At 42.4% G+C, this 23122-nt stretch overlaps 1 protein-coding gene across 3 annotated transcripts; it reads right to left on the minus strand.

Moving 5' to 3' along the window:
- Window positions 1–1033: 1033 nt before the first annotated feature.
- Window positions 1034–22425, minus strand: Ivns1abp (influenza virus NS1A binding protein). Of its 3 annotated transcripts, XM_059281185.1 has the most exons (15): window positions 22209–22422; window positions 16551–16775; window positions 14536–14664; window positions 13917–14086; window positions 13748–13823; window positions 11684–11857; window positions 10965–11090; window positions 9515–9622; window positions 5845–5974; window positions 5415–5639; window positions 4724–4845; window positions 4503–4629; window positions 4293–4424; window positions 3923–4096; window positions 1034–2352 (listed from the first exon to the last, which is right to left on the minus strand). In XM_059281185.1, exons 3-15 carry the CDS (start codon window positions 14644–14646, stop codon window positions 2099–2101), a joined length of 1929 nt encoding a protein of 642 aa, XP_059137168.1. In that variant the 5' UTR covers window positions 14647–14664; window positions 16551–16775; window positions 22209–22422; the 3' UTR covers window positions 1034–2098. The 3 variants fall into 3 exon arrangements, with proteins under 3 accessions (XP_059137168.1, XP_059137169.1, XP_059137170.1); XM_059281186.1 differs by lacking the exons at window positions 10965–11090; window positions 11684–11857; window positions 13748–13823; ... (2 more) ...; window positions 16551–16775; window positions 22209–22422 and adding an exon at window positions 10423–10559 and having other exon boundaries at window positions 1189–2352; XM_059281187.1 differs by lacking the exons at window positions 1034–2352; window positions 3923–4096; window positions 4293–4424; ... (2 more) ...; window positions 5415–5639; window positions 5845–5974 and having other exon boundaries at window positions 9515–10563; window positions 22209–22425.
- Between the last annotated feature and the right edge of the window lie 697 nt (window positions 22426–23122).

A 23122-nucleotide genomic window follows, 5' to 3' on the forward strand; every position in this document is an offset into this window, starting at 1 on the left:
GGCAAGGCCATTGTTTCCTTCCCTGAAGCTACAACTTTTTTTTTTTTTTTTTAAGATTTTATTTATTATGTATACAGTGGTCTGTCTGCATGTATGCCTGCAGGCCAGAAGAGGGCACCAGATCTCATTACAGATGGTTGTGAGCCACCATGTGGTTGCTGGGAATTGAACTCAGGTCTTCTGGAAGAACAGCCAGTGCTCTTAACCTCTGAGCCATCTCTCCAGCCCCAAAGCTACAACTTTTAGATGTCGATAAACACTAATTGGTTGCTGAGTACCATGTGTAGGGTTTTTTGGTGTTGAGATAGATTATTTCTCCTTCTTTGAAAGCATGCTTTTAGGCAACAAATTCCATTTTGTCACCAACAGTAAACTTAGGCAAGCTTTTTTTTTTTTTTTTTTTTTTTTGAGACAGGATTTCTCTGTATAACAGCCCTGGCTTGTTTTGGAACTCGATTTGTAGACCAGGCTGGCCTTGAACTCACTGAGATCCACCTCCCTCTGCCTCCTGAGTGCTGGGATTAAAGGTGTGCACCACCACTGCCCAGCTAGGCAAACTTTCGTATCAAGTAATCTCTCACTGTCTGCATGAAGCACATGACTTATGCAATGAAAAGTGATTTTTAAGATCCTCAACTCAAAACTTTATTTCATGACTGAACAGAATACAGAGATCTGTACAAGGAATAGTCATTAGAGCACATCAAATCTGCCAACCTGCCAAAGTAGTTTAATTCAAAACAAAACCAAGAACTGCACAGGAGGTGAACTGACTGCTCTTCTTGGTGGTTGTATGCCAGAGAAATGAGGTGGCAAAAGACCAGCCAAACAGTTGAAGAAAATAGACCTGCATACCAAGTCAGCCACTTACATCATCCCTTACTTCAGATATGGCAACTATTTTCCACTAATACTGTAAGCTCATCCTTACTGGGGCGGGGGAGGGGGGAGGGGACACAGGCACAACACCCACACTGTAAGTAATGAATTGAGTAACAAACAACATTTGGACATTAATCCCACAGTGCAAGAATTTACTGCAAAGTACCTTTAATGTGTTTGCACCTACAGCAAGCATTAGGATTTGCTCATTTGGGCACCGTAAGTTAGGTGTGTAGCACTACCCATCAGACACTGAGTCATCCCAACCAGTATTAATCCAGGTGAATAGAAAACTGAACAAAACAGTTCTGAAAAAGGGTGCATTCACAAACCCAATAGTTTAATTTTTTTCAATCAAAGGCTTCCACTTACAATTGTTTCGTTAATGATAAATAAAGACAGGCTAAACATCCTACTGAGTCAGTCAAGTAATTCATCAAACCCAGGTTTGAATTATTACCATGTTACTGTTCAGCAACTCCATCCAAATAAACATTGATACTGCATTCTCAAATAGAAAAGAAAAAGGTACAGCTGCGGCAAATGCTTAAGTTGGCATTCTGAGCATTTAAAAGAAACACCCCGCTCTGCATCCCTTCCACTGCTACTCTGCTTTGATAACTTGAATCTGTCACATTTTACTTCAACAGATAAAGCACTCTGCTGAGAATATAAAAAGTTATAAAAATGTAATCATAAAAGACTAAATATTGGTAGGCATGTCAACTTTCTTTTAATAAAAACAAAAATAGTCATTGTTATCTATTTAAATAAGTATCTTGTTATAGAGTGTGTTCCAGTTATTGAAAAAGGGCCCTTAAAAAACCCAACTGCCTACGTTTAAACCCTACCCCTCTTGCCCTTTAAGACAGACCCGAGGGAAGAGTCATTTAATGTGCAAATCGGCAAAACAAATGTGGAGGAGCAGGGACTTGAAATGATGTTCCCAATCAATTCGTGGTTTATTCTTTTACAGTATCAACCTTCAAAAAGTAAAATAACCAAAGACACCTTAAGAATACACAAACAGACCTTCATCTTTGCATTCCTTTCCAAACACAAAAAGTATGTACAGCATGTTTAATAATATGCAATATGCAAAAGCTTTGTGTTGCTATTAGCAACATCTACCCCACCCACCCTCCTTATTCACAAGTGTACCTCTACTAAACACAATTACATCACTAAGCCTGTTAGTTTGGGGGTCTTAAATTTGTTAAAACTGGAAAATCTTCGTGTAAGGGCTCCACTCATTTGATTCAAGGCTATAGACTTCAACCGTATTCAGAAATTCATTGCCATCAAATCCTCCCACTGCATAAATGGTGTTCCCTACAGTTGTGATCCCAGCATTGCTTCTCGGTGACGTCATATTTCCCATCATCTTCCATTCATTTCTAGTTGGATCATACATCTCCACACAACTGATGGCATGAGAGCCATCAAAGCCACCACCTACAAACAGTTTTCCTAAAAAAGAAATGACAGTCATTCTAGAGAGGCTCAGAAAACAACAAAAACCCCAAACCCTCAGTAGGTTTTAGGTAGAAAGCCTGTCCATTCTGTTAAAAAAAATAAAATAAAATAAAAAAGGTTTCAATTAAATACCTATGTAGGTATTTAACTTATTGACTTATAATGTCACCATTTAGGAGGCCAAGACTGAGGACTACCAGTCTGAGGTCAGCCTGGGCTACATAGTGAGATTTTGTCTTACAAACAGAAAGAAAAGGTCTGTGTGATTGTGGCAAGTTTACTGGAAACCATGGATATAATAAGATGAGTTAAATGGACAATAGTCCATTCCTACAGAAACTTAGGCAACTACAGAGAGAAAAGAGCAGAAACGGAACCTTCTTAAGTACATCTCCCACAATTCTCTGGCAATTACTACTGTGATTATTTCACAGATGAAGAATTAAGAGATAAAGAAGGTAGAAAACTTGCCTAAAGATGTGAGTGACTAACTAGCATAGTTCTGTCTATTCAGAATTGTCCCAGAGGGCCGGGGGTATATGGAGGTTAATGTTAGAACACTTGCCCAGAAAAAAGTAAGGCCCTGGTTCAAACTAGCACCACAAAAAAAGTTACAGAAAACAGACCAGATGACTAAACTTCTAAAGCTTTCATCTGCATACAATTTTTGGTACAGATGTCGCTTCCAGAAACACGACTACTTTCAAGTATATGCAAAGTAGATATTCAATAGTTAAATATACTGTAACAAAAATTCAGTAATGAACTCTGGGGAAACAACCTTCACTAACTCAGATTCTTTCTTTTTTATTACTTAGCCAGCTTGCATGTGTGCAGCTGTAACTACACTGAGAGGGCTCACGAAAGGTTGAGGGTCTGGGTCAGGAGCTGCTAACTACGATGTCAGCATACTTAATGCTCACTAGCTGAGCCACAATCCTGCTAAGATTCAGCTTTGTTTCAAATCACGTTAACTAATTATAGAAATAGACAGTAAAGCGAGCAATAAAGATTCTGTGAAAGGACACTGTCTATATAACAAAACTTAATTGTTTTGGAGAGATTTATTATGCTTTGAAATAAAATTTTTAAAATTACTATCCTTAAAAAAGTCAACTCAAAATCCAGGGCTGCATTATGGATACAGAGGGAAATGTGGAACTTAGTTAAGAATACCCACCAAGAGATGGGTAGATGAATATATTTAAGTTACATAGCAGACACTTAGGGGAAACATCCCTACTCCCTTTGTGTCACAAGAGACAGTGCATATGAATTTTAAAAAATCGTAATTATTGCATGTATGACGTGTTCAGTTACATGCTACAGAACATGTGGAGGTCAGAGGACAGCTATGTGGACTCAGTTCTCTCCTATCTTTACACGGGTGGCGGGGAAGCCAACTCAGGGTTTTTGCCAGTAAAGCAGGCATTCAATCTGCTAAACCATTTCACCAGTCCCTGCAATCTGTACAAGTGTGGAAGTGACCCTTCTTGGAATTCTGGAACTAACGCTTAACGCTTGCCACTTCATACTATTTACCTCTCCGAATCTGGATACTCACCATCAAGAACAGCGACTCCAGCTCCTCGCCTAGCCACATTCATGGGTGCAATTAAAGTCCAGGTGTTATTTTCAGGATTGTATCGTTCTACTGTGTTCAGACAATTCCAAGATTCTGCCCCTCCAATTATATACAAATAACCACCAAGTTCACAAACTGCAGACTGGTGTCTACCTATAAAAATCAAGGCAAACCAGGATTATTACTAGTTATCAAAACTGTAAATATGTACTATAATCTATTAATTCACAGGTCTTTAAAGAACTACAAATTCAAGGCTAGCCAGTTTGATCTACACAGGAAGTCCCAAGCTAGTCAGGGATATTAGCAAAACCCTATTCCCTAAAACAAAACAAGACGACCAACTTACGAATGTTAAGAGGAGCACAGCTTGTCCATGACTTTGTTACAGGATCAAACACATCACAATTTTTCAGGCCTTTTTGACCATATGGATCGGAGCCACCAACGATGTACAATTTCCCATCCAGAGCACACACTCCTAGGACAGTGAAAGATGTGTTAATAACCTAATCACAAGGACTAAACACTGGCTGTCTCAGAAGAGAAGTGTTATTACCTGCATTACAACGGTTAGTTCTCAACTCTGGAACAGGGGTCCAGTCATCAATGCTTGGATCATACGTTTCTCCACAACTCAGGTCATCTGAGTGTCCATTTGATCCACCTACCACATAGAGCTGTCCCTATATCAAAAGTAATAAGTGAGAATTTCCCTTGGGAAGTTCTAAGGGAAAAAAAAAAGCTACAAGGGTTGTTTTTACAGCACACTGTGCTTACCATTAGCACAGCCATTTGAAAGCGGGCTCTTGGTGTTCTCATGGGAGCAAGGAAGGACCAATGATCTGTATGTGGATCATAGCATTCAACTGTTCGAAGACATTCCTCTCTGTTATAACCACCTGGTAAAAGAATCATAAAAACTTGCTTAAAATGTGAAACAGGATCAGAAGGGCTAGATTTCCCCCTAGAGCAGTGGATATCTTACTGTGTCTCCTAGGCTGATCTTAACAGTTGTTATCCTCTTGTTTCATCTCCCAAGTGCTAAGATTAAAAACTATGTGTCACCAGGCCCCACCAGGATGTCTTTAAGTAAAGCGCCCACCAAGGAAGGTATTTAACTAAATGTTCATAATAGTCAAGGAGTAACACTATCTAGGTGAGCAAACTGCTTACTCTGGCTTGAAAATTAGGAAGTTGATCTATTCTGTAGTTTAACATATGGGTGTACTACATACAGCACTTGGCCTAGCAAGCACTGAGGCCCTGGGTTCAAGCCCTAGCATACCACCCCCATTTAATTTAAAACAGACACTGATCTCCTCTAACCAAAAATAGGCATATTCAAGAGCAGTTGTTTCCGCCTTGAAATAAAACATATGGAGTCCTCTCACCCCAAATCTGCACACCCCAAGTCAATATAAATGCTCATCTCCAGACTCGTCTGTCACACTCATCATTCTGTTCTTACCTGCAGCTATGAGTTTGCCATTCATCTCTGCTGTCCCTAGCCCAGAGCGCGCATACTGCATGGGAGACATAGGCTTTTCTAGGAGCTCATCAGGCTGCATCTCAAAGCTTAAACTCTTGCTCAGTTTTGGAGTACTTGTTGGTGAGCTCTGTGGACTGTTCCGCCCATGGAGGAAAATGACACAGAATGTACCATCCAGCACAGCCAGGCACAAGTAGGTGTTATCTGTGAACACAAGAGCTCCGTGTTTACCGTGGAACTATTAATACTTGGGGGAGGTTAGAGGATTCTGAATTGTATTCCAGTCTTCAGATCAGAACATTCTGCTATGGTTTTCCAAATATCATTGCTCTGAGTTTTTCCTTAGTCAATCTCAAGGTAGTAAACTGACAACTATCCTTACAAATAGATAAACTGAAGACAAACTTACTTGAAGTCTTTTCAGAAGCAACGATTTTCCATTCATGCTTAGGACTTTGCATTGAAGCATTTGGAGAAGAGAGACATCCAGTGGAACTGCTACTTATCTGCTTATGGCCATTCTCACGGGGTGGCTTTTTCTGCAAAATCAAAAGGCAGCTACAGAAACCTACCAGAGAGCATTCCTGCTGTACCTTTGTTCCTGAGCTATTGTGCAACACTGCCAATACACTGAGCGCCTTCCACCTACACAGCACACACTCAGTGCAGTACACTGAACACAAACCAACACTGTCCAGCCGACAAATTCCTGCCACACTTATACCACCACTTAAAAATGAAACTGCTGTATCTACACAACTGGCTGCTCAGAAAAGATCAATTTAACAATTCAAAAAACAAGCTACAGATCAACCACCAGAATGATATCTCAATGTGGGGGCAGGAAGGAGAAAAAAAATACATCTCATCTGCCCTATGCACGAAACTATCAACCTAACCAAACTGTCTATAACAGCATCCTTCATACAATGCCAGCAAAAAATGAGCACACACAGATCCTGCCAATCTCTTTGAAAGCATTTTACAGGGAAGAAGTGTCAATCATTAGAAGCATGTAAGTGTACATTTTGGGGCTGCTTATTGATACTGTAAAAACCAAACACACACACTGAGTAATCAGAAATGAAGTAATACTAAAAGAACCATTCACAAAATTGTAATGTAGGAACAGTAACAAATGATTCTCAGATAATTCATACTTTGTGTATGAGCTTCTTTTGTACATTGCTTTCAACTACCTTAGCTCTTGCCCACTTCCAAGAGAAGGGATCATACAGAATCATGAGTGCTGGGTATGGTGGTGGTGCACACCTGTAATCCCAGCCTGAACCACACAGTGATGCTGAACCTTAAAATGTCTGCCATGAAAAGAACTGGCACCACACTTCAGTACCTGGTAAACTCTGCTCACCCACTCACCCTGGTCCCCAGGGACAGACTACACAAACACGTACAGTTTCTAATGGAAACTTATATTGTTCGTGGAAACAAAAAGCAACAGAGAAACAGTTTAAAAAAAAAAAAAGATGTGATTTTTAAAGATTATTGCAAGATACATTAAAATCCCTACCTCAATCTGTGGAAAAAGAGTCCTAAGTATCACAAAGTAACAGACGGTGCTTATACTAAAGAGGCTTTGCAAGCAATAAAATCGCTCTAACACAAGAACTATAACTGAGAGAAAATGAACCTGAACGTGAACATGATACCACTAGAGACTACTGGCATTATTTGACAAATGCGCCTGATACACAAGTCTTCACGACCTCTTACACACAGAATCCATCCCTATTTTATTATCAAATCTTCCCAGGAGATTTGAGAGTCACTATTTTTTCTGGCTTCCACACTTTCTTTTTCCTTAGGTAGCTTTTACAGCTTGAGTAGATTATAATTACATTATCATTCCTCTTTCCAGGCTTCTTCTCAACATGCTTTTCTTATTCTGAAATCTATGGTATGACCTCTCTCTCACCTTTTCTGCTTCATGATCTCTATTTAGGACATTTTAACAAAACAGAAAAGTAAGAATCCCACACATCCCATAACCTTCTCAAACCTTCCTAAACCACTTTTTACACCCACCCTCAACAACCTTTGGATATCTATGTATAGGCTCCCTTGTGTCTTTACATTATTAAGCCCCTCATCATTCTTGAAAACTTAAACTATTACCTGCAATAGTCTCCAAACTGCTCTTACAAGCTTTAATCTACCATCTGTGTCTAATCAAAGTCCAAGCCAACAGTTTTGGAAAAGTTAAAAAATGCAAATCTGTTGGGATCATATAGCCCAGAGACACACATCTACCAATTAGCCATTTGCTATGATTAACGAATCCCAACTGGAAATAGAACTGAGCACATCTCTAAACTTTCAAAATTCATTTTAATGTGTCTATGTTTACCACTCGGTACTCTTGTCTAAATTCTTCTTGCTGTGCGGGTAGCTCAGTGGTAGAGCATCTGCCTGTCATATGCACAGGCCCTAGCTTTGTCTGGCTCCCAGCTCCACACAAAAAAAGTAAAAGTAAAAAACCAAAGCTCTTCTTGCCACCTCTAGGAAAAAGCACCGGTTGTACAGGCTTACTTTTCCAGTATAGACTGCCAACCCCAAGAGCAGTACTCCTGGGCAGATAATCTACTAAGGCTTCCTCTAAGACAAAGCCTCTAATCCCAAGCCTGCTCTACACGTCGCCCTACACCTCTCGTTCACCACAGGCTCCCTTCAGGCCTTCTTCTGGTAGCTGCTCTTCCAGACTGTATTGTTTTACCACCTTGGTGAGGTCCTGCAACAGAAGCTGCATAGGCTGTGTCCTCACATCAAGAATCATAACCTGCCACTGACTGACATTCACTCTTCTGCCATTAAAAAGTCTACTTTACAAGTTAACAGAGAAAACAACCCCAGATGCTCCAAGTACAAAAGCAAACACGGCTTTCGGTTAACTCAAGTTCCCAAATTCTTTAGAAATACCACCACCACCACCACCACCACCACCACCACCACCACCGAATACCACAGACAGCTACCATCTGATAACATAAGCACACAAGTCAGTACACTACCACTGACTCATCTTTTAAAGGAAACACTCCGTGATCTGAGTTTACTCTCCAGCATATCCCTTCACAATGCTGAGCAAAAGCCAAATAAAAAGAATACACATTGCATGACTGCTTTATACAATTCCAAACAGGCAAAATCTGTTTGTGTCCCAAGTTAGGACAGTATCTTTCTTTGACTGACAAGGGGTAGGAGAAAAGCTCTGGGGCACTAGGGTTCTGATCTCTATAGAGCATAGTCTAGTGACTGATCACGATGACAGTCTCAATGTGTGCAGCTGCTGGGGTGCTGCTCAGTGTTGGAAGGCATGAAGTATAGGCAGCTTACTGGATTTAATCTCCAACATGTAAAAACAATAAAAGGTATTACTTTTCTGTATACTGTTGGTATCCGTAAGTTAAAAATTGTTTATAGCCTCAGATGTTTGGTCTCTATTGTTAAAAAGGTATCCAAATTAAGTATGTGTTTAATAAGAGGTTACAAAGGTAACTCAATCAGCACAATGTAACTAAACTGCTTTAATACATTTTGCCCAAGAAACATCCAGATCACATTGTAACACTTGATCAACATTGTATAAACTTAACATTATAAATCATGATACCATTTCTATTTCATGAGAGTTCAGTAATCAAAGAAATAGTCAAAGTTTCTTTCACAGCCATCAACAATCTAAGACTACTATATCTTTTTAAAACTGGTCCTATTAGTCATGCGTGTTACAAATAACTTTTAAAAAAAATCTAACCAAAATAACAAAAACGTAATACAGTGCTTCATTTTTACTGTTCTTATTACTTGTTGTGAACTGTATTTTGAGAGAAAAAGTGTAAACGGGACTTGTCTAATTTGCTGAGTAAGCTTCTACTGGTGTGGCAGAAATGCTGGAAGCTCTAAAATATAATTGTTTTCTCCCCCAAAAATGCTGGTCTCTGTCCAGTTATAACAATGAAATTCGTCCACTTTCCTTTATTAAAGGAAAATTTAAGTATGCTATCAAATTTTCCAGTTAACTTTGAACCTGAGGTTACCTCAGACTGTGCAATGTGTACCTGCACAAACTGAATGTGGTCATCATCACTGCCAAACACCTCAGCCTGTCCATCTAGTGGGTTCCCATCAAGCAGCTTGTGATCAGCTGAGTAGTACAAGGTTTGAACCTGCAAAACAGCAACAGAACACCCATGTGGCTACTGTCACCATGGCTACTCGCTAGTATGCAGATTACAATCGCCTCAAGGTAACCTCCAGTGTGCTTCTTGACATCTTACTCTGGCAGGATCCCGAAGTAAAGAAAAACACGTCATGGTGGTAAAAATGTAAAAAGCAAAACCAAAACAAAAAACCAAAACGAAACAAAAAAAATCAAAATCAAATACAAAATCTTCTAATACTGGCTGGAGAGTCCTTTGGCTTGATTGGCTTGAAAGAAATCTTCGTTGTTTTCATAGCTTCTATTATTATATGACATTAAGAAAAAAAGGCATAGTACAACACATAGATTCTTAAATATACATATTTACAATAAAACACTAAATAGTTTACACTTTTGAAGACAAATGGCATGGTTTGAATAAATGTACTTCTCTCCTGTAAGTAATATTAAAAAAAACACATAAAGAAGAAACAAATCCAAGTTGCAGTCTTCCTCCACAGATGCAAATACATGACCAATGCACCTGATCCCCATGTGGGAAGTCACAGAATTTAAAGAGCACCTGCTGGCCTTTTCAGAATGCAGTAATGGGAGTGACTGAGGCCTAACAGAGCAGGTAAACTTTAGTGAGCGTGGAGGGCTTCGAGTCACTCCAATGCTCTGACACATGGACTAGCCCCAACTTTTCCATCAAATTTTGTGTATTTTTAAAAAAACAGCCCCAAGTTAATTCTCTGTATGAACACCACCATTGAAACAACACCACAAAGCTTTAGAGTAAGATCCCTGTAAAGGAGTAAACACCATTAAATCATCATCGTCCTCTGCCCACAGCAGACTTTTCTTAGGAGAAATGGGGCAGGGCTGCTGCTTCTTTACGTGTCAATACACTTGAGGTTTCTTCTCGGCTCTTCAGTCTTGGGGATCCTAGTTTTGTTAATAAACCTATGGGGAGATAAACCAACGGGGAGGAACAACCATTAGAAGCTTTACCTACTTGTCAAACTTAAAGCAAAAACCTGTGAAGAAAAATTAAGAATCTACGGAAAATGTCAGTATCACCTCCCATTTCTAAAGCAAGTTACATGCTACTTTAAAGAAAGTTAACAGCACATAATAAGCAAAGGAAAAAGGAAAAAAAAAAAAAAAGAAAAGCAGAAAACCAAACTGAACGGTTCATTCAGCTCACCTGGACACCCCCCCTGTTTCTCAGCTTAGGGGTACCTATAGCAAAATTTAAATTCTTTAGGGTCATGGTTATAAAATAAAAAGTGAAAGGGAATCCTTCATGTTATAGCAAAAATAATTCATAAGAACTGTTGGATCCCATTTACTTTAAAACTAACCTCTTCCATGAGCTCTTCCAGGCTGTCTCCATTCTCCCAGATGCTACGCTGCACCCAGTTGATTACCTTTGTGTATAATTTGCCATTGCTGGGCAAGCAAACATTATCTTCAAGCATTACCTCCAACTAGAATTAGAAATAAAACAAAAACCAGTGACAGGCACATCAGCTTTGAAATTCTAGTTGGCAGTTTAGTGCTCAGTTTCGTAATAAACGTTTTGTTATTCCTGGGGTAGGGAATCAATCAGGGGTTCATGAGCCCCACCACAAGCTAAGGAGCTACCAAACAGTTGGTGGTTTCTGGGGAGGGAGGTTTCTTTAAGGGTGTTTAAGGTTCTTTACACTCCTGGTAGGCCCATCATGATCCAGTGGATTGCCCTACACCCACCACTAACAGCACAAAGAGGGCTGAAAAATATTTGAGAGGATAAGAAGTGTGGATCTGGGAGTGAATATGGTAAAAACACTGTATGCTTTTTTAAAATTCTCAAAAATATTCTATTAAAAAAGCTGCATTCCATAAATTTTCTTTAATTTGCAAGGAAATCAGTAAGCCTACATAAAGGAAGTAAACAAAGTGGGAAGCAGAAACCCATTACACTAAGAGTAACAACCACTTCAATGAATCAGCATTATCGTAACCCTTATTCACCTGACAAAGACTGGGCCTGCAGCTACAGGTCAATCTAGCTATCTGACCTATCTGGCCTGCTCCTTACCTTTAGTCTCGGAAGCTTAAGAAATTCCTCCTCTTCTGAGATTTGTAACAAATGCTCCTGTATATAAGCATCAACCTTATTCAACAATCGGGAGTCTCCCATACAACTTGCAAAATTTCGGTAAGAGATGCAGCTTGTGACATCCATTCTAGATAGTAAATAATCTCCACAGACCTTGGGAAAGAAATACAGATGTGCCGTCATTTGTATACAGTTTATTGAGTATTGGATGTCAATATGTAAACACCACGTGAAATACAAAGACAAGCCAGAAATCAAACTAAACAATGGGATAGCACTGAACTTAATGATGGGACAGTGTGCGCACAAATGATATCAGCTGGGTATGGTGGTACACAGATGCCTAGAATCTGGGGCACCTGCAAGGCTGAGACAGGAGAAATCTAAATTCAAACCCAGCCTGGCCTACAGTAACAAGATGTCTGAAAATGAAACCAAACAACCAAACAACAAAAAGCTAATGAGGAACATCAAAGATGCCACATAAAAATGTAACTTGTTTAATAGCAGATGTGACAAATGGAAATGCAGTGCAAATTCTGGGTGTTTTCAACAGTAGCAGCCAGGTAAGGCTCTCTGGAAGCTTAGCCGTCAGTGGGCTCTGCAGTAGAGAAGCCGAGTGTACAGCGCACACAGAATGTAGCAAAGGGGAAGAGAATTAGGAAATAATTGTGGAAAAAGAGCATCTGTATTAGGAAGAAGCTGCAATGTGAAACTACAGGTGTATCATCAGACTTTTGTTAAAATTGACTCTGCAGGTGTACATGTGTGTATTTGTGGAGTGGGGGTGCATGCATGAAGATCAGAAGACAACTTTGTGGAGTAGGTGCTCTGCTTCTACCTTTTGCATGGGTTAGAAATGAGGTCACCAGTGCTTGACACAGCAAGCACCTTTATCTGCTGAGCCATCTCGCTGGCCTAATCATAATCTTTTTTTTAAAAAAAGAAAATTTATTTTCATTCTATGTGTATGGACGTTTTGCCTGCATGTATGTTTGCCTGCCAGAAGAGGGCATTAGAACATTTGGAACCAGATTTCCAGGTGGTTGTCTATGAGCCATCTTGTGGGTGCTTAAAACCAACTCAACAGGAGTCCTCTGCAAAAGCAGCAAGTGCTTTTAGGCTTGTGGGCCATTTAGTCTGTCACAACTGTAACTCTTGTCAGTGTGACTACAAAGCACAGATCATATATCGAATCTACATAGCTGTTCTTCATAAGACTTTATATTAAGGAAAAAAAGTCTGGCTCTTTAAAAATATATTTCATTTGCTGGCCCTTATTCAATGCTGCCTTCTTTGCTTAAAATTCCAGTGACTGGGGGTGCTGGAGAGATGGCTCGATGGGCAAAGCACTTGTACTCTTCCAGAAGACCTGCATTTGGTTTCCAGCACCCACATCAGGCAGACAGCTCACAACCACCAGTGTAACCCTAGCTCCTGGGGACTCAATGTCTTCTGGTCTCTGGAGGCACCTTCTCACATGTGTGTAGAACATACACATACATATTAGCTCATGCCATCAGATACTGCCAATATATCACTTTAATTCCATCCATGACAGATTTCTTTTGCATTGCTCTAGGGTGAACATGCAATCTTGAAATTGATCTCAGCCTAACTCAAGCCAGAAAGGTTCATGTCAAGGCCAAGCGTCAGTTCCGTGTAGTAACCTTACAGTACAAGTGATGCTATTAAACACACTGTCAAAAATAAACATATCCAGGGTAGAAGAGATAGAGCATTCTGAATAACTTGATTTCCCAATACTATGTCATCATCACAGAAAAACATACAAGAAGTTTAAATACAAAAAACTGAATAGAAGACTCATTGAGAAAACTGCCAGTCAAGAGGCAGGCTGTCCCTTCTACATTACTAAAGCCTAAGGATCAAAACAACACACTTGGTTGGAGGGGAAGGGACAGAATTTCCAAACCCTTAACTACACGGCCTAATAAAATGTTTCACGACCATTTCTTCTACATTCTAACCCCACAGGACAACCTTCCAATCTTACTACTGTCACAACTTATAATACTCTACCTGCTTTACTCGGTCCATCTTCAACTTCTTTGCTGCAGAATAAACATCCTTTACTAACTCCTTATCAGCTTTCAATCTATTTAAAAAAAAAAAAAGTAGTTATAATACCAAGGCTTGAAAATTCAGTTACTTGGTATTCTGATTTTCTGGTTCACTTGAAGGTACTCACTGAGCAGTGTACGCATAATTCAGCAAGACTTCAACAGCTTCTGGATTGAGATCATCCAACTTTACGTGAGAAACTCCATGAGGGTCACTGTCACTGTTAAAGATTTCAAACAGGTATGGGCTGCAGCAAGCCAGGACCGCCCTGTGTGCTAGCATCTCATGGCCACAGACCTGAAATAATGACAACTAAAATGAGAAGTCCTGTGGACTATGTGCTCCTCTAGCTAATTAACAGAGCTTCCTTTGTCTCCCATTTCTGGTTAAAACATTCTTTACAAAGAAAAGAGTCATCTCACAGCTAGCACGATATCTCAACAGTTCAGAGCCCTTGCTCTTCCTGAGGGCCGGCACCCACACAGTGAGTGGCTCCCAAACACCTCTAACTCCAGGTCCTGGGAATCCTATGTCCTCTCCTCACACTTCCAGGCACTGTACACATGTGGTACAGACACACATGCACACATTCAGGCAAAACACCCACACACATCAAAGAAAATCTCCAAAAAAAACCAAAAACCCAGTCATCTCATTAAATGCCTGTTTGGAGAGGAAATCCAACTTACGGCTTTTATGAAGTATATGTTTTTAGTAACAAAAGGTAATAAATAGAGTTTAAATACCTGAAGTCGAACATCACAGAATTGCCCACTTTTCCTTAGGGCATTTAATTTGGCAACAGAAGATTCAATAAAGTTTTCATCTTCAAACATCAAATATCCATTGGGAATCATTTTTCCTTATAAATTTGGCTAAACAAAAAAAAGAAAGCTAATTATTTTACATGTAAATAGTTTTTTTATATTTTATTTTCAATCACGGAGGCAAGGAGGCAGGGAGACCCTGACTTTGAGGCCTGTCTGGTCTACACACGGAGTTCAAGACCAGCCAGGTTACACAGTGAGACCCTGTTTCAAAGAAGGGTATGTGTGTGTGTGTGTGTGTGTGTGTGTGTGTGTGTGTGTGTGTGTGTATTTCAAACATAAAACATTATTTTTATACCAAAATTCTGTCTCACCAACACACCAAAAAACACCACAGAAAAACCTGGCTGAAATAACACTGGTTCAGGATGCTCATGTTTTGCCCAGACTCTGACCCGAGTGTTTGGAAGCGGTCTATACAGCAGTGACAATCTCAACAATCATGTCTGACACACATCCCTTCTTAAGGAGGAAAATGAAATGCTGTCCTGCCCAAACCTACATAACAAGTGATTTAAGAGTGCATATAGATTTTTCTGGACTTAGCTGCTGCCCTTCCTTTACTCTCAGATAAAAATAAATCAACATTCATTTTTTTTTTGACAGGTCTCATACGGTCCAGTCTGGCCTTAAATTCAGAAGGCAGTTGGGACTGGCCCTGAACTCCTCAAATCCCCCCTCCTTTACCAAAGGATGCGATTGCAGGCGTGTGCCCCTACCCCTGGCAAAACTAATGTTCTTTGTAAAGACACCATTTCCCATATAGAACACTGGAAAGAGAACCCAGGGCTTCAAATATGCTAAGCAGGCACTTCCACTGAGCTACGCCTCCAGCCTCATGTTCTCAAAAATGGTTTTCAACTTAACTTATAAAACCAGTGACTACATAGGACACAGCATTAAAAGTAATAGTATGTCTTGAGGCTTCAGGTTATGTCAAAGTCAAAATAGCTTACAGAAAGGAAAACTAATGGAGGAAGAGAAAGGAAAAAAATAGTTTATTTTAATTTCACAGAAATTTTAAAAAGAAATGATTTAAAAAAAAAATCCTTTTCAGGTACCTGCAAGATGGCTAAAAAGGTAGAGGTGCTTACCACCGTGCCTGATGACTGGAGTTCAAGCCCCAGAGCCCACATGGAAAAAGGAAACGGACCCCCTTAACTTGTCTTCTGACCTCAGCACTCCACACAGACACTCTCTCTCTCTCAGTCACTCACATGCATGCACACACTACAATAAAAAATGTTTTTAGTATTTTCTCAGTCAGATGGTTAGGGACCTCTCCACCCTTTTAAACATTAAGGGAGATTGATTCTATACTCAGTATGGATTTAAAAGCACATATTTAAACCAGGTGGCGGTGGCGCACACCTTTAATCCCAGCACTTGGAGGCAGAGCTAGGTGGATCTCTGTGAGTTCAGGGCCAGCCTGGTCTAGAGTGAGATCCAGGACAGGCTCCAAAAAGATACACAGAGAAACCCAAAAACACCAGGCGGTGGTGGCGCACGCCTTTAATCCCAGCACTCGGGAGGCAGAGCCAGGAGGATCTCTGTGAGTTCAGGGCTAGCCTGGTCTACAGAGTGAGATCCAGGACAGGCACCAAAACTACACAGAGAAACCCTGTCTCGAAAAACCAAAAATAAATAAATAAATAAATAAATAAATAAATAAATAAATAAATACCACAAACAAACAAACAAACAAAAAACCAAACATGTATTTAATATTATTATGTGGGGGAAGCGTGCCCCAGCCCCCGTGTGTATGGAAATCACCAGTAATTTTGTTTAATCCATTCTTTCCACCTTTACCTGAGTTTCCAGGGATCCAACCCAGGTTGCCAGGCTTGTGCAGAAAGTGCCTTTTCCCACAGAACCAGCTCATGAGCACCCCCAAACACTGTTAATGCTAGACATTCTGAATATTCACTTACCAACTATTACTGATGAGAAATGTGTCACTGGAAACGCAGATGATCCAAAGACAAAGGAGTGTTGAAACAAAGCACTTCGTTAAGGTATGAAGAGAGGTGGTTGTATGAAGGTAGATGTCTTAGGCTTTAATGGTGGTTCCAAAACTATCAGGCTTGAAAATGATGTAATCAAGTCCTTAAAAGCTATAGACATGAATTTCTTCTGTGATAATCATGCATCTTAATCTGTAACAATAGCATATCTAAGTTAGATATTCACAAGAATCGGTCTGCCATTCATCTAGGTAGAATAGGTCATACAAAGTAATTCAACCTTTGAGGTAAATGGCAAAAAATATTCACACTATATTAAAAAAAAAATCACAAACCACAAACAATTCCTTTTTATCTAACATGCAACTCAAAAGTGACTTTTAAAAAAATCCTCCTCATTGTTCAAGAGGGATATGCTAGCCTGAAAAGTAAAGGACAAATATAAATATTAACTCTAAATAAAAGTCTTTACTATTAGATTCTTGCTAATATGCAGATAGGAGATGTCTGCTTTAGGAGCCAGGAAACCATCTTTGGGCACTATTCCCCCCCTGCACACGCACACGCTGCTACAAGCCAGATACCCCATTCCCCAAAGTGCTTGGCATTTCAGCCCTGCCTTTGTTTCAAGTTGCCTCTCTACCAACCCGACAGATGAACTCTTCTAGCCGGGAGCCTTTGCCGACTCCCTAGAGCTAGGAAGCAGTGTTCCTTAGTCTTCACACTCAGAACCTTCTCTGGAGGTATGTATGCATGACTGTCCAGAATCATCTGTTCTCTGCTCTGCTTCCAGGCAATCCTCTGCTTTGTTCTGTTTTTGCTGTTGTTGGTTTGTTTTGTTGAGACAGGGTTTCTCTGTGTAGCCCTGGCTGTCCTGGAACTTGCTCTGTAGACCAGGCTGGCCTTGAGTCAGAGATCCACCTGCCTCTCTCTACCTTCCACTGCTGGGATTAAAGGCACGTGCCACCACCGCCCAGCTTGCCTTGTTTATTTTGGACCATGCCCATGTTTCATGAGACTGTCTTAAAAACAAAACTATTATCAACTCTATCACACCATCATATAATGTTGATTTCTTCTTTACAATTTCTACCTTTTCTTATGAAACTAGTTTTAACAAAACAAATGTTCTCTGAAAACAGGTAACCCCACCCCCCACGTACACAGAGAACACACTGGAAATTTATAAACATTTTAAATTTGAACTAATTTTACTCAGCATATGTCTGAAAACTTATTTTGACCTAATCAAGAATAAAAACAGCATTTTAAAATTTAATTGTAACATTTTATCTGTTTTTATTTTATGTGTATGAGTGTTTTGCCTGTATGTCTATGCACCATGTGTCTAGTGCCCTGAGAGGCCAGAAGGGGGCAGTGAATACACTGGAGCTGGAGTCACAGTGTGATCCACCATGGATGCTAGGGATTGATCCTGGGTCCTCTACAAGAGTCAATTTCCACACAAATGTTTATTATTTCGACAGCTTGGATGTTCTAGCTTAGGTTTATTGGGTGTGTGTGTGTGTGGGGGGGTGGTAACTAAAATTACTATAGTCTTTAAAGAGAAAACTTTGTAGAGAATTTTTGGAATAATTCTGCCATATGCATTGGTATAGTATGATTTTGAATTTTGTGAAATAAGGTCTTTTATTTAGTTGTACCTAACTTTCTGCCTATTAAGATCTTAACATGAGATGGGCATGATAACACACAAGCCAATATTCCTAGCACTTGGGAGTGAGATGAGAGGATTAAGAGTTCAAAGCCAGCTTGAGTTACATAGTCAGTTTCAAGGCTGGCCTAGGGCTACATGAGACTCAAGGAAAAAAAATCATAATCTGAACTTCACCTTAATCATCATCATTACAATTCCATTTGATTTAAAAGTCCTAATGATGTTTTAGTTAATGCAAACTTGTTTTTGAAAGTTCATGTTCACTTTCATTAAGGTAAGCTGGGGTATATCAGGTGCCTTCTGGACTCTGCAGGCATCAGGCATACATATATGCAGGCAAAATATCCACACATACAAGTTTATTTTTTAAAAACCTAAAGCATCCTCAAATTTCACATTTCTTATTTTGCATATAAAAGTTATGCACAATACCTAATCACATTTAAAAATGGAGAGAAATTCTGTCTTTCAAAAGCCAAACCAAGGCTCAAGCATCCCAAAGTCATGTAATATAAAACTTTTTTGTTTTGTTTTGTGAAATACAGTTCGAACCAGAATGTTTTTAAGACTGAAACTGGGGTCAAAAGGAATATATACTGCTAACACATTCCAGTTCCTTCGTGTGGCCAGTACAAGAAAAGGAAGACAGGGGATTTGCTCTTACTATTCAGAACTCAAGAGTTATTACTACAGCCTGAAGATTAGCTTAAATGAAGTATAATCCAGCAGGTTTTTACAGAGCTGTGAAAGCAGGCAGAGCATTCCCACCCTCCACTAAGGAAAAGGAAACATCCCATTTCCAAAGCACTGCGAAGAGTTCAAGGTAAACCACACATATTTTAAGTTTAAAGGTAATTTTTTCAAGGCAGTCAATTATGAAGTAATTAAAGAACTCCCTCCCCAGTGCTGGATTAAACCCAGGGCCTCATGCGTATCAGGCAAGCACTTAACCACTGAGCTACAAACAACTGTAACACTGAACATGGCAGACACCAACGGGAATGAAAGGCTTAGAACAAAATGGAGTTAGCTTGATTCCACAGCCTCCCATGTTCCTGAGGCCAAATAAAGCAGAGGCAGATAAAGCAGAGAGAACAGCTCAAGCCAGGGGAAGGGAAGGTGTGACAGCTCACATATCCCAGAAACTGCAGCTATTTTGGTTTCAATAGGTGGTGGATTGCAGGATGCACACGGTAGACGGTAGGAGAGGAAGTAAGCAGCTTATTTTAAGGTTTAAACAATGCTAAGTATGGACACCAGATGAAGGGTTCAAGAAAGGGTAGTTGAGAAGGGTAGGGTGGGGGCATACCTGGGAAAAACAGGGACATAAGACATTAAGTGAAGATTCTGTACACCCATGTGGGCTTGGTCCTTAACTAGTGAGTACTTAAGGTATTTTAGCATGGATGCTCTGCTATCAACACAAGTCATTTTTAGATATTGCATAGATGAAAAATATGGACAATAAGGACAAAGAACCAGTTTGGGATGTTCTAGTACTGCAGTATCTGTTGGTTATCCAAGCTGACATCCAAGTGTAAAGAATACCGTTACAGGATTAAAAACGGTGACAAGGTTTAACTGACATTTACAGGTGAAGTAAAATCCCAGACATCACTCCAATAATGCTTTAACACCAACAGAAGGTAGGAAGATATTCAACCTCCGAGAATTCCTATCTGAAGCCCAGCTGTGGTGGCCCACACCTTTAATCCCAGCCCTCAGGAGGCAGAGGTAGGCAGATCTCTGTGAGTTCCAGGCCAAGCCTGGTCTACAGAGTGAGTTCCAAGACAGCCAAGACTACACAGAGAAACACTGTCTCAGACAAAAAAGAAGAAAAGGAAAACATGCAAACAAAAGAATTCCTATCTGCAATATACCATCATACTGCTAAAAAGCTAAGAATTCTTTTGGGTGAGTCACATAAGTATCACTGGCCAAGATATTCAAAGAAACTTATTTGAAAAACCACATTCATATGCCACCTAAAACATTCACTCAAGAAGAGCAAAATTCATCCAGGTGGTGGCGGCGGCGGCGGCGGCGCACGCCTTTAATCCCAGCACTCGGGAGGCAGAGCCAGGAGGATCTCTGTGAGTTCGAGGCCAGCCTGTTCTACAGAGTGAGATCCAGGAAAGGCGCAAAGCTACACAGAGAAACCCTGTCTCGAAAACAACCCCCCCCCCAAAAAAAAAAAAAAAAAAAGAAAGAAAGAAAGAGCAAAATTCCACCATTTAAAAGCAAGAGGCCAAATCCCCACTAATTTAACCCTAATGTAAAACCGGAAATGCTTGGTCTTTGGAAAGGACAAGGTTAGAAGACAACTGTAAATTAAGACAGGCTACAGAAATGGGTATCTATTAATCTGAGATTTCACATATTAAGAAAAATTACAGAGGAAAGCTACTCCAGACCTCTCCATAACAAAGTAACCAAAGTACAGAGGTTTAACATAATGCCTGTTGGTGGCATTAGAACATACCGGTTTCAATCCAATTCTACCCAGTCAGTGTTTACATCCAGGCTTACAAAGTACACCTTTAACATTCTTGTTTGTTTGTTTGTTCGAGACAGGGTTTCTCTGTGTCGTTTTGGTGCCTGTCCTGGGTCTCGCTCTGTAGCCCAGGCTGGCCTCGCACTCACAGAGATCTGCGGGGCTCTTCCTCAGGAGTGCTGGGATTAACGGCGGCGTGCGCCACCGCCGCCGCCGCCGCCGCCGCCGCCGCCGCCGCCGCCTGGCCCACCTTTAACATTTTTAAGACGTTAAGTTTTTAGCAGCATTCAACCTGAAACTATTTCATCAGTATTTTCCCTAAATCCACCACTAGCGTCAGAAAGAAAACATGGCCATGGTGCACTTGTGTACTAGACTTCCAGAACTATGGTGTATCGGCAAAGCAGGAGACACAACACAAACTCCTAAGAACCTGATGGCAGGCTGGGTGTCCTAACCTCCACTACTGACAACAGACATTAAACGAGACGTTTCCTTCTAGGACGTCCGATTTCTTTTTGATTGAAATGTCTGCTGTCCGAAATCATTTGTCTACTACATATCGAGGGAAAAAGGCAAAACTATTTCTCAAGTTGGGGGTGGGGTGGGGTAGCTTTCCTTACATTTCATCTCTACTTTGACATTCCCCGACGTCTTCCTATCAGGAACCTACAACGAGGTCCTCCACACATCACACATCACACACACACACACACACACAAAAGGGTGAACGCACAAAAAGCACGCTCTCCACCTATTTCTTCCAGAGAGCGTGGGGCCGGTGCCCCGGTGCACGGGGACCCGGCGCTGAAGGCCCGGGGCGCGCTCTCGGCGGGCAGAGAGAGGCGCCCGCGCCCGCACACCCCCGGCCGCGATTGGCCAGCGGCGCAGTCACTCAGAGCTGACACGTCAGGGCAGCCGCTCCCTCGCTCCTCCCGCCTCCTTCTCCCCGCGCTTGGCAAGAAAAGCGGGCAACGTGGAGCTGGAACAAAGGACCCCGCGGTCCACGGCGACCAGGGACTCCGTGCCACCCCACGCCAAGCCCCGGGAGCCGATGTGCTCCGAGGTCGGCTCCGTGTCCCTACACGCGCGGGCCGCGGGAAGTCTTAGCACGGAGAGCCCCGATCCCCAGCCGGGACCCGCTACTGACAGCGGGAAACGATGCCCACGGTCCGCCGCGGCGGCCGCCGCTCTCTTCCGGCAGCTCATCCTTCCTAGCGGTCCGCTGGGCCAGGTCCCGGGGACCTCCGTCACCGTGCGCAGAAGCCTGACGGTCCCCGCCCCGGCGGGGGAAGGTCCCGGACCACCGCGCGCGGCCCACGCGAGCCGGCAACCGTGCGAGCTGCGAGTCCCCGCGGCGCCCGCTTCTCCCGGGAGAACCGGACGCTCCGCGCAACCACCATCTTCCCACCCCGCCCTCTCCCTCCCGCGGCGCCCGCGTACACTGCGTTACCTGGGTCATCTCTGAAGAGATGGCGAAATTCATCTCCGGAGCTTCGACGGGCTGCAGGCGGAAGGCGCGGGAAGGGGCGCGGGGCGACCGGGCGGGAGGCTGCGGGCACAGGAAGGCCACAGAGGACTCGCAGGAACTCGCTCGCCGCCACGACGCGCCCAGCAGCTCCGAGCGACCGACCTCCACGCGCGTCCGGGACACACTGCCGCCGCCGCCGCCGCCGCCGCCGCCGCCGCGCGCGCTCGCGCCGCACTCCCTCGCACGTCACCACGTGCGCGGCCGCCAACGCCTCCCCGGCCGCTTCCGGCTCGGGTGCCTGGGCGAATCACAGGCGAGCTCCCGGGAAGATCGCGCCCTGAAGCTCCGCCCCCCGGTGGACGAAGCCCCGCCCACCGCCCCGCCCTCCTCCCTGGCCGCCCCCTCCGGCCTCCGACGCTCAACTAGGTCAGCGCAAGGTGATCCCGGGGAGCTGGGGGGCGGCGGCGGCGGCGGCGGCGGCGGTGGCCGCTCCTCGTGTTACTTATCGCGCGCGCGCTCCCTCCCGGTGCCTCACACCCTCGCTTCGCCCTTCTCCGCTGACCAGGAACCGGTTTCCCTGCTGCCTCCCTCCCTTGCTCTGCCTTCTCCTCGAGAGATCCGACGTGGCGATTAGAGTTCTCAGCGTCACACTGACTTCTAGGCAACCACCCTAGACCGGGACCCCGGCAGGAGTTGGGCGTTAGATTTTACCCTGGAGGTGGAGGGGTGAGGAATGGAGGAAGAAGGGATAAGTCTGAAAGGAGGGCCTCGACAACTCCTCCATTGGCCTGCTTTGGGTGGGGATTCAGTGAGTGGGTGAAGAGATACTATCAGTGTGCCATTAAAAAAAAAAAAAGTGTTCGCTTCTACTTTTTGTCCCCCGGTAGTCAGTTCCT

This window comes from Peromyscus eremicus, chromosome 15 (assembly GCF_949786415.1).
Source record: "Peromyscus eremicus chromosome 15, PerEre_H2_v1, whole genome shotgun sequence".
In the NCBI taxonomy this organism is placed as follows: domain Eukaryota; kingdom Metazoa; phylum Chordata; class Mammalia; order Rodentia; family Cricetidae; genus Peromyscus; species Peromyscus eremicus.

Excerpts from the sequence above, each read along its gene's own strand:
- Ivns1abp (XM_059281185.1), bottom strand. The coding sequence starts at position 14,646 with ATGATTCCCAATGGATATTTGATGTTTGAAGATGAAAACTTTATTGAA. Across the intron at positions 5,975-9,514 it reads ACCACATTCAGTTTGTGCAG|AAAAAGCCACCCCGTGAGAA; the intron begins GTACACATTGCA and ends TTGATTTTGCAG. Across the intron at positions 2,353-3,922 it reads TGGAGTCGCTGTTCTTGATG|GAAAACTGTTTGTAGGTGGT; the intron begins GTGAGTATCCAG and ends TTTCTTTTTTAG.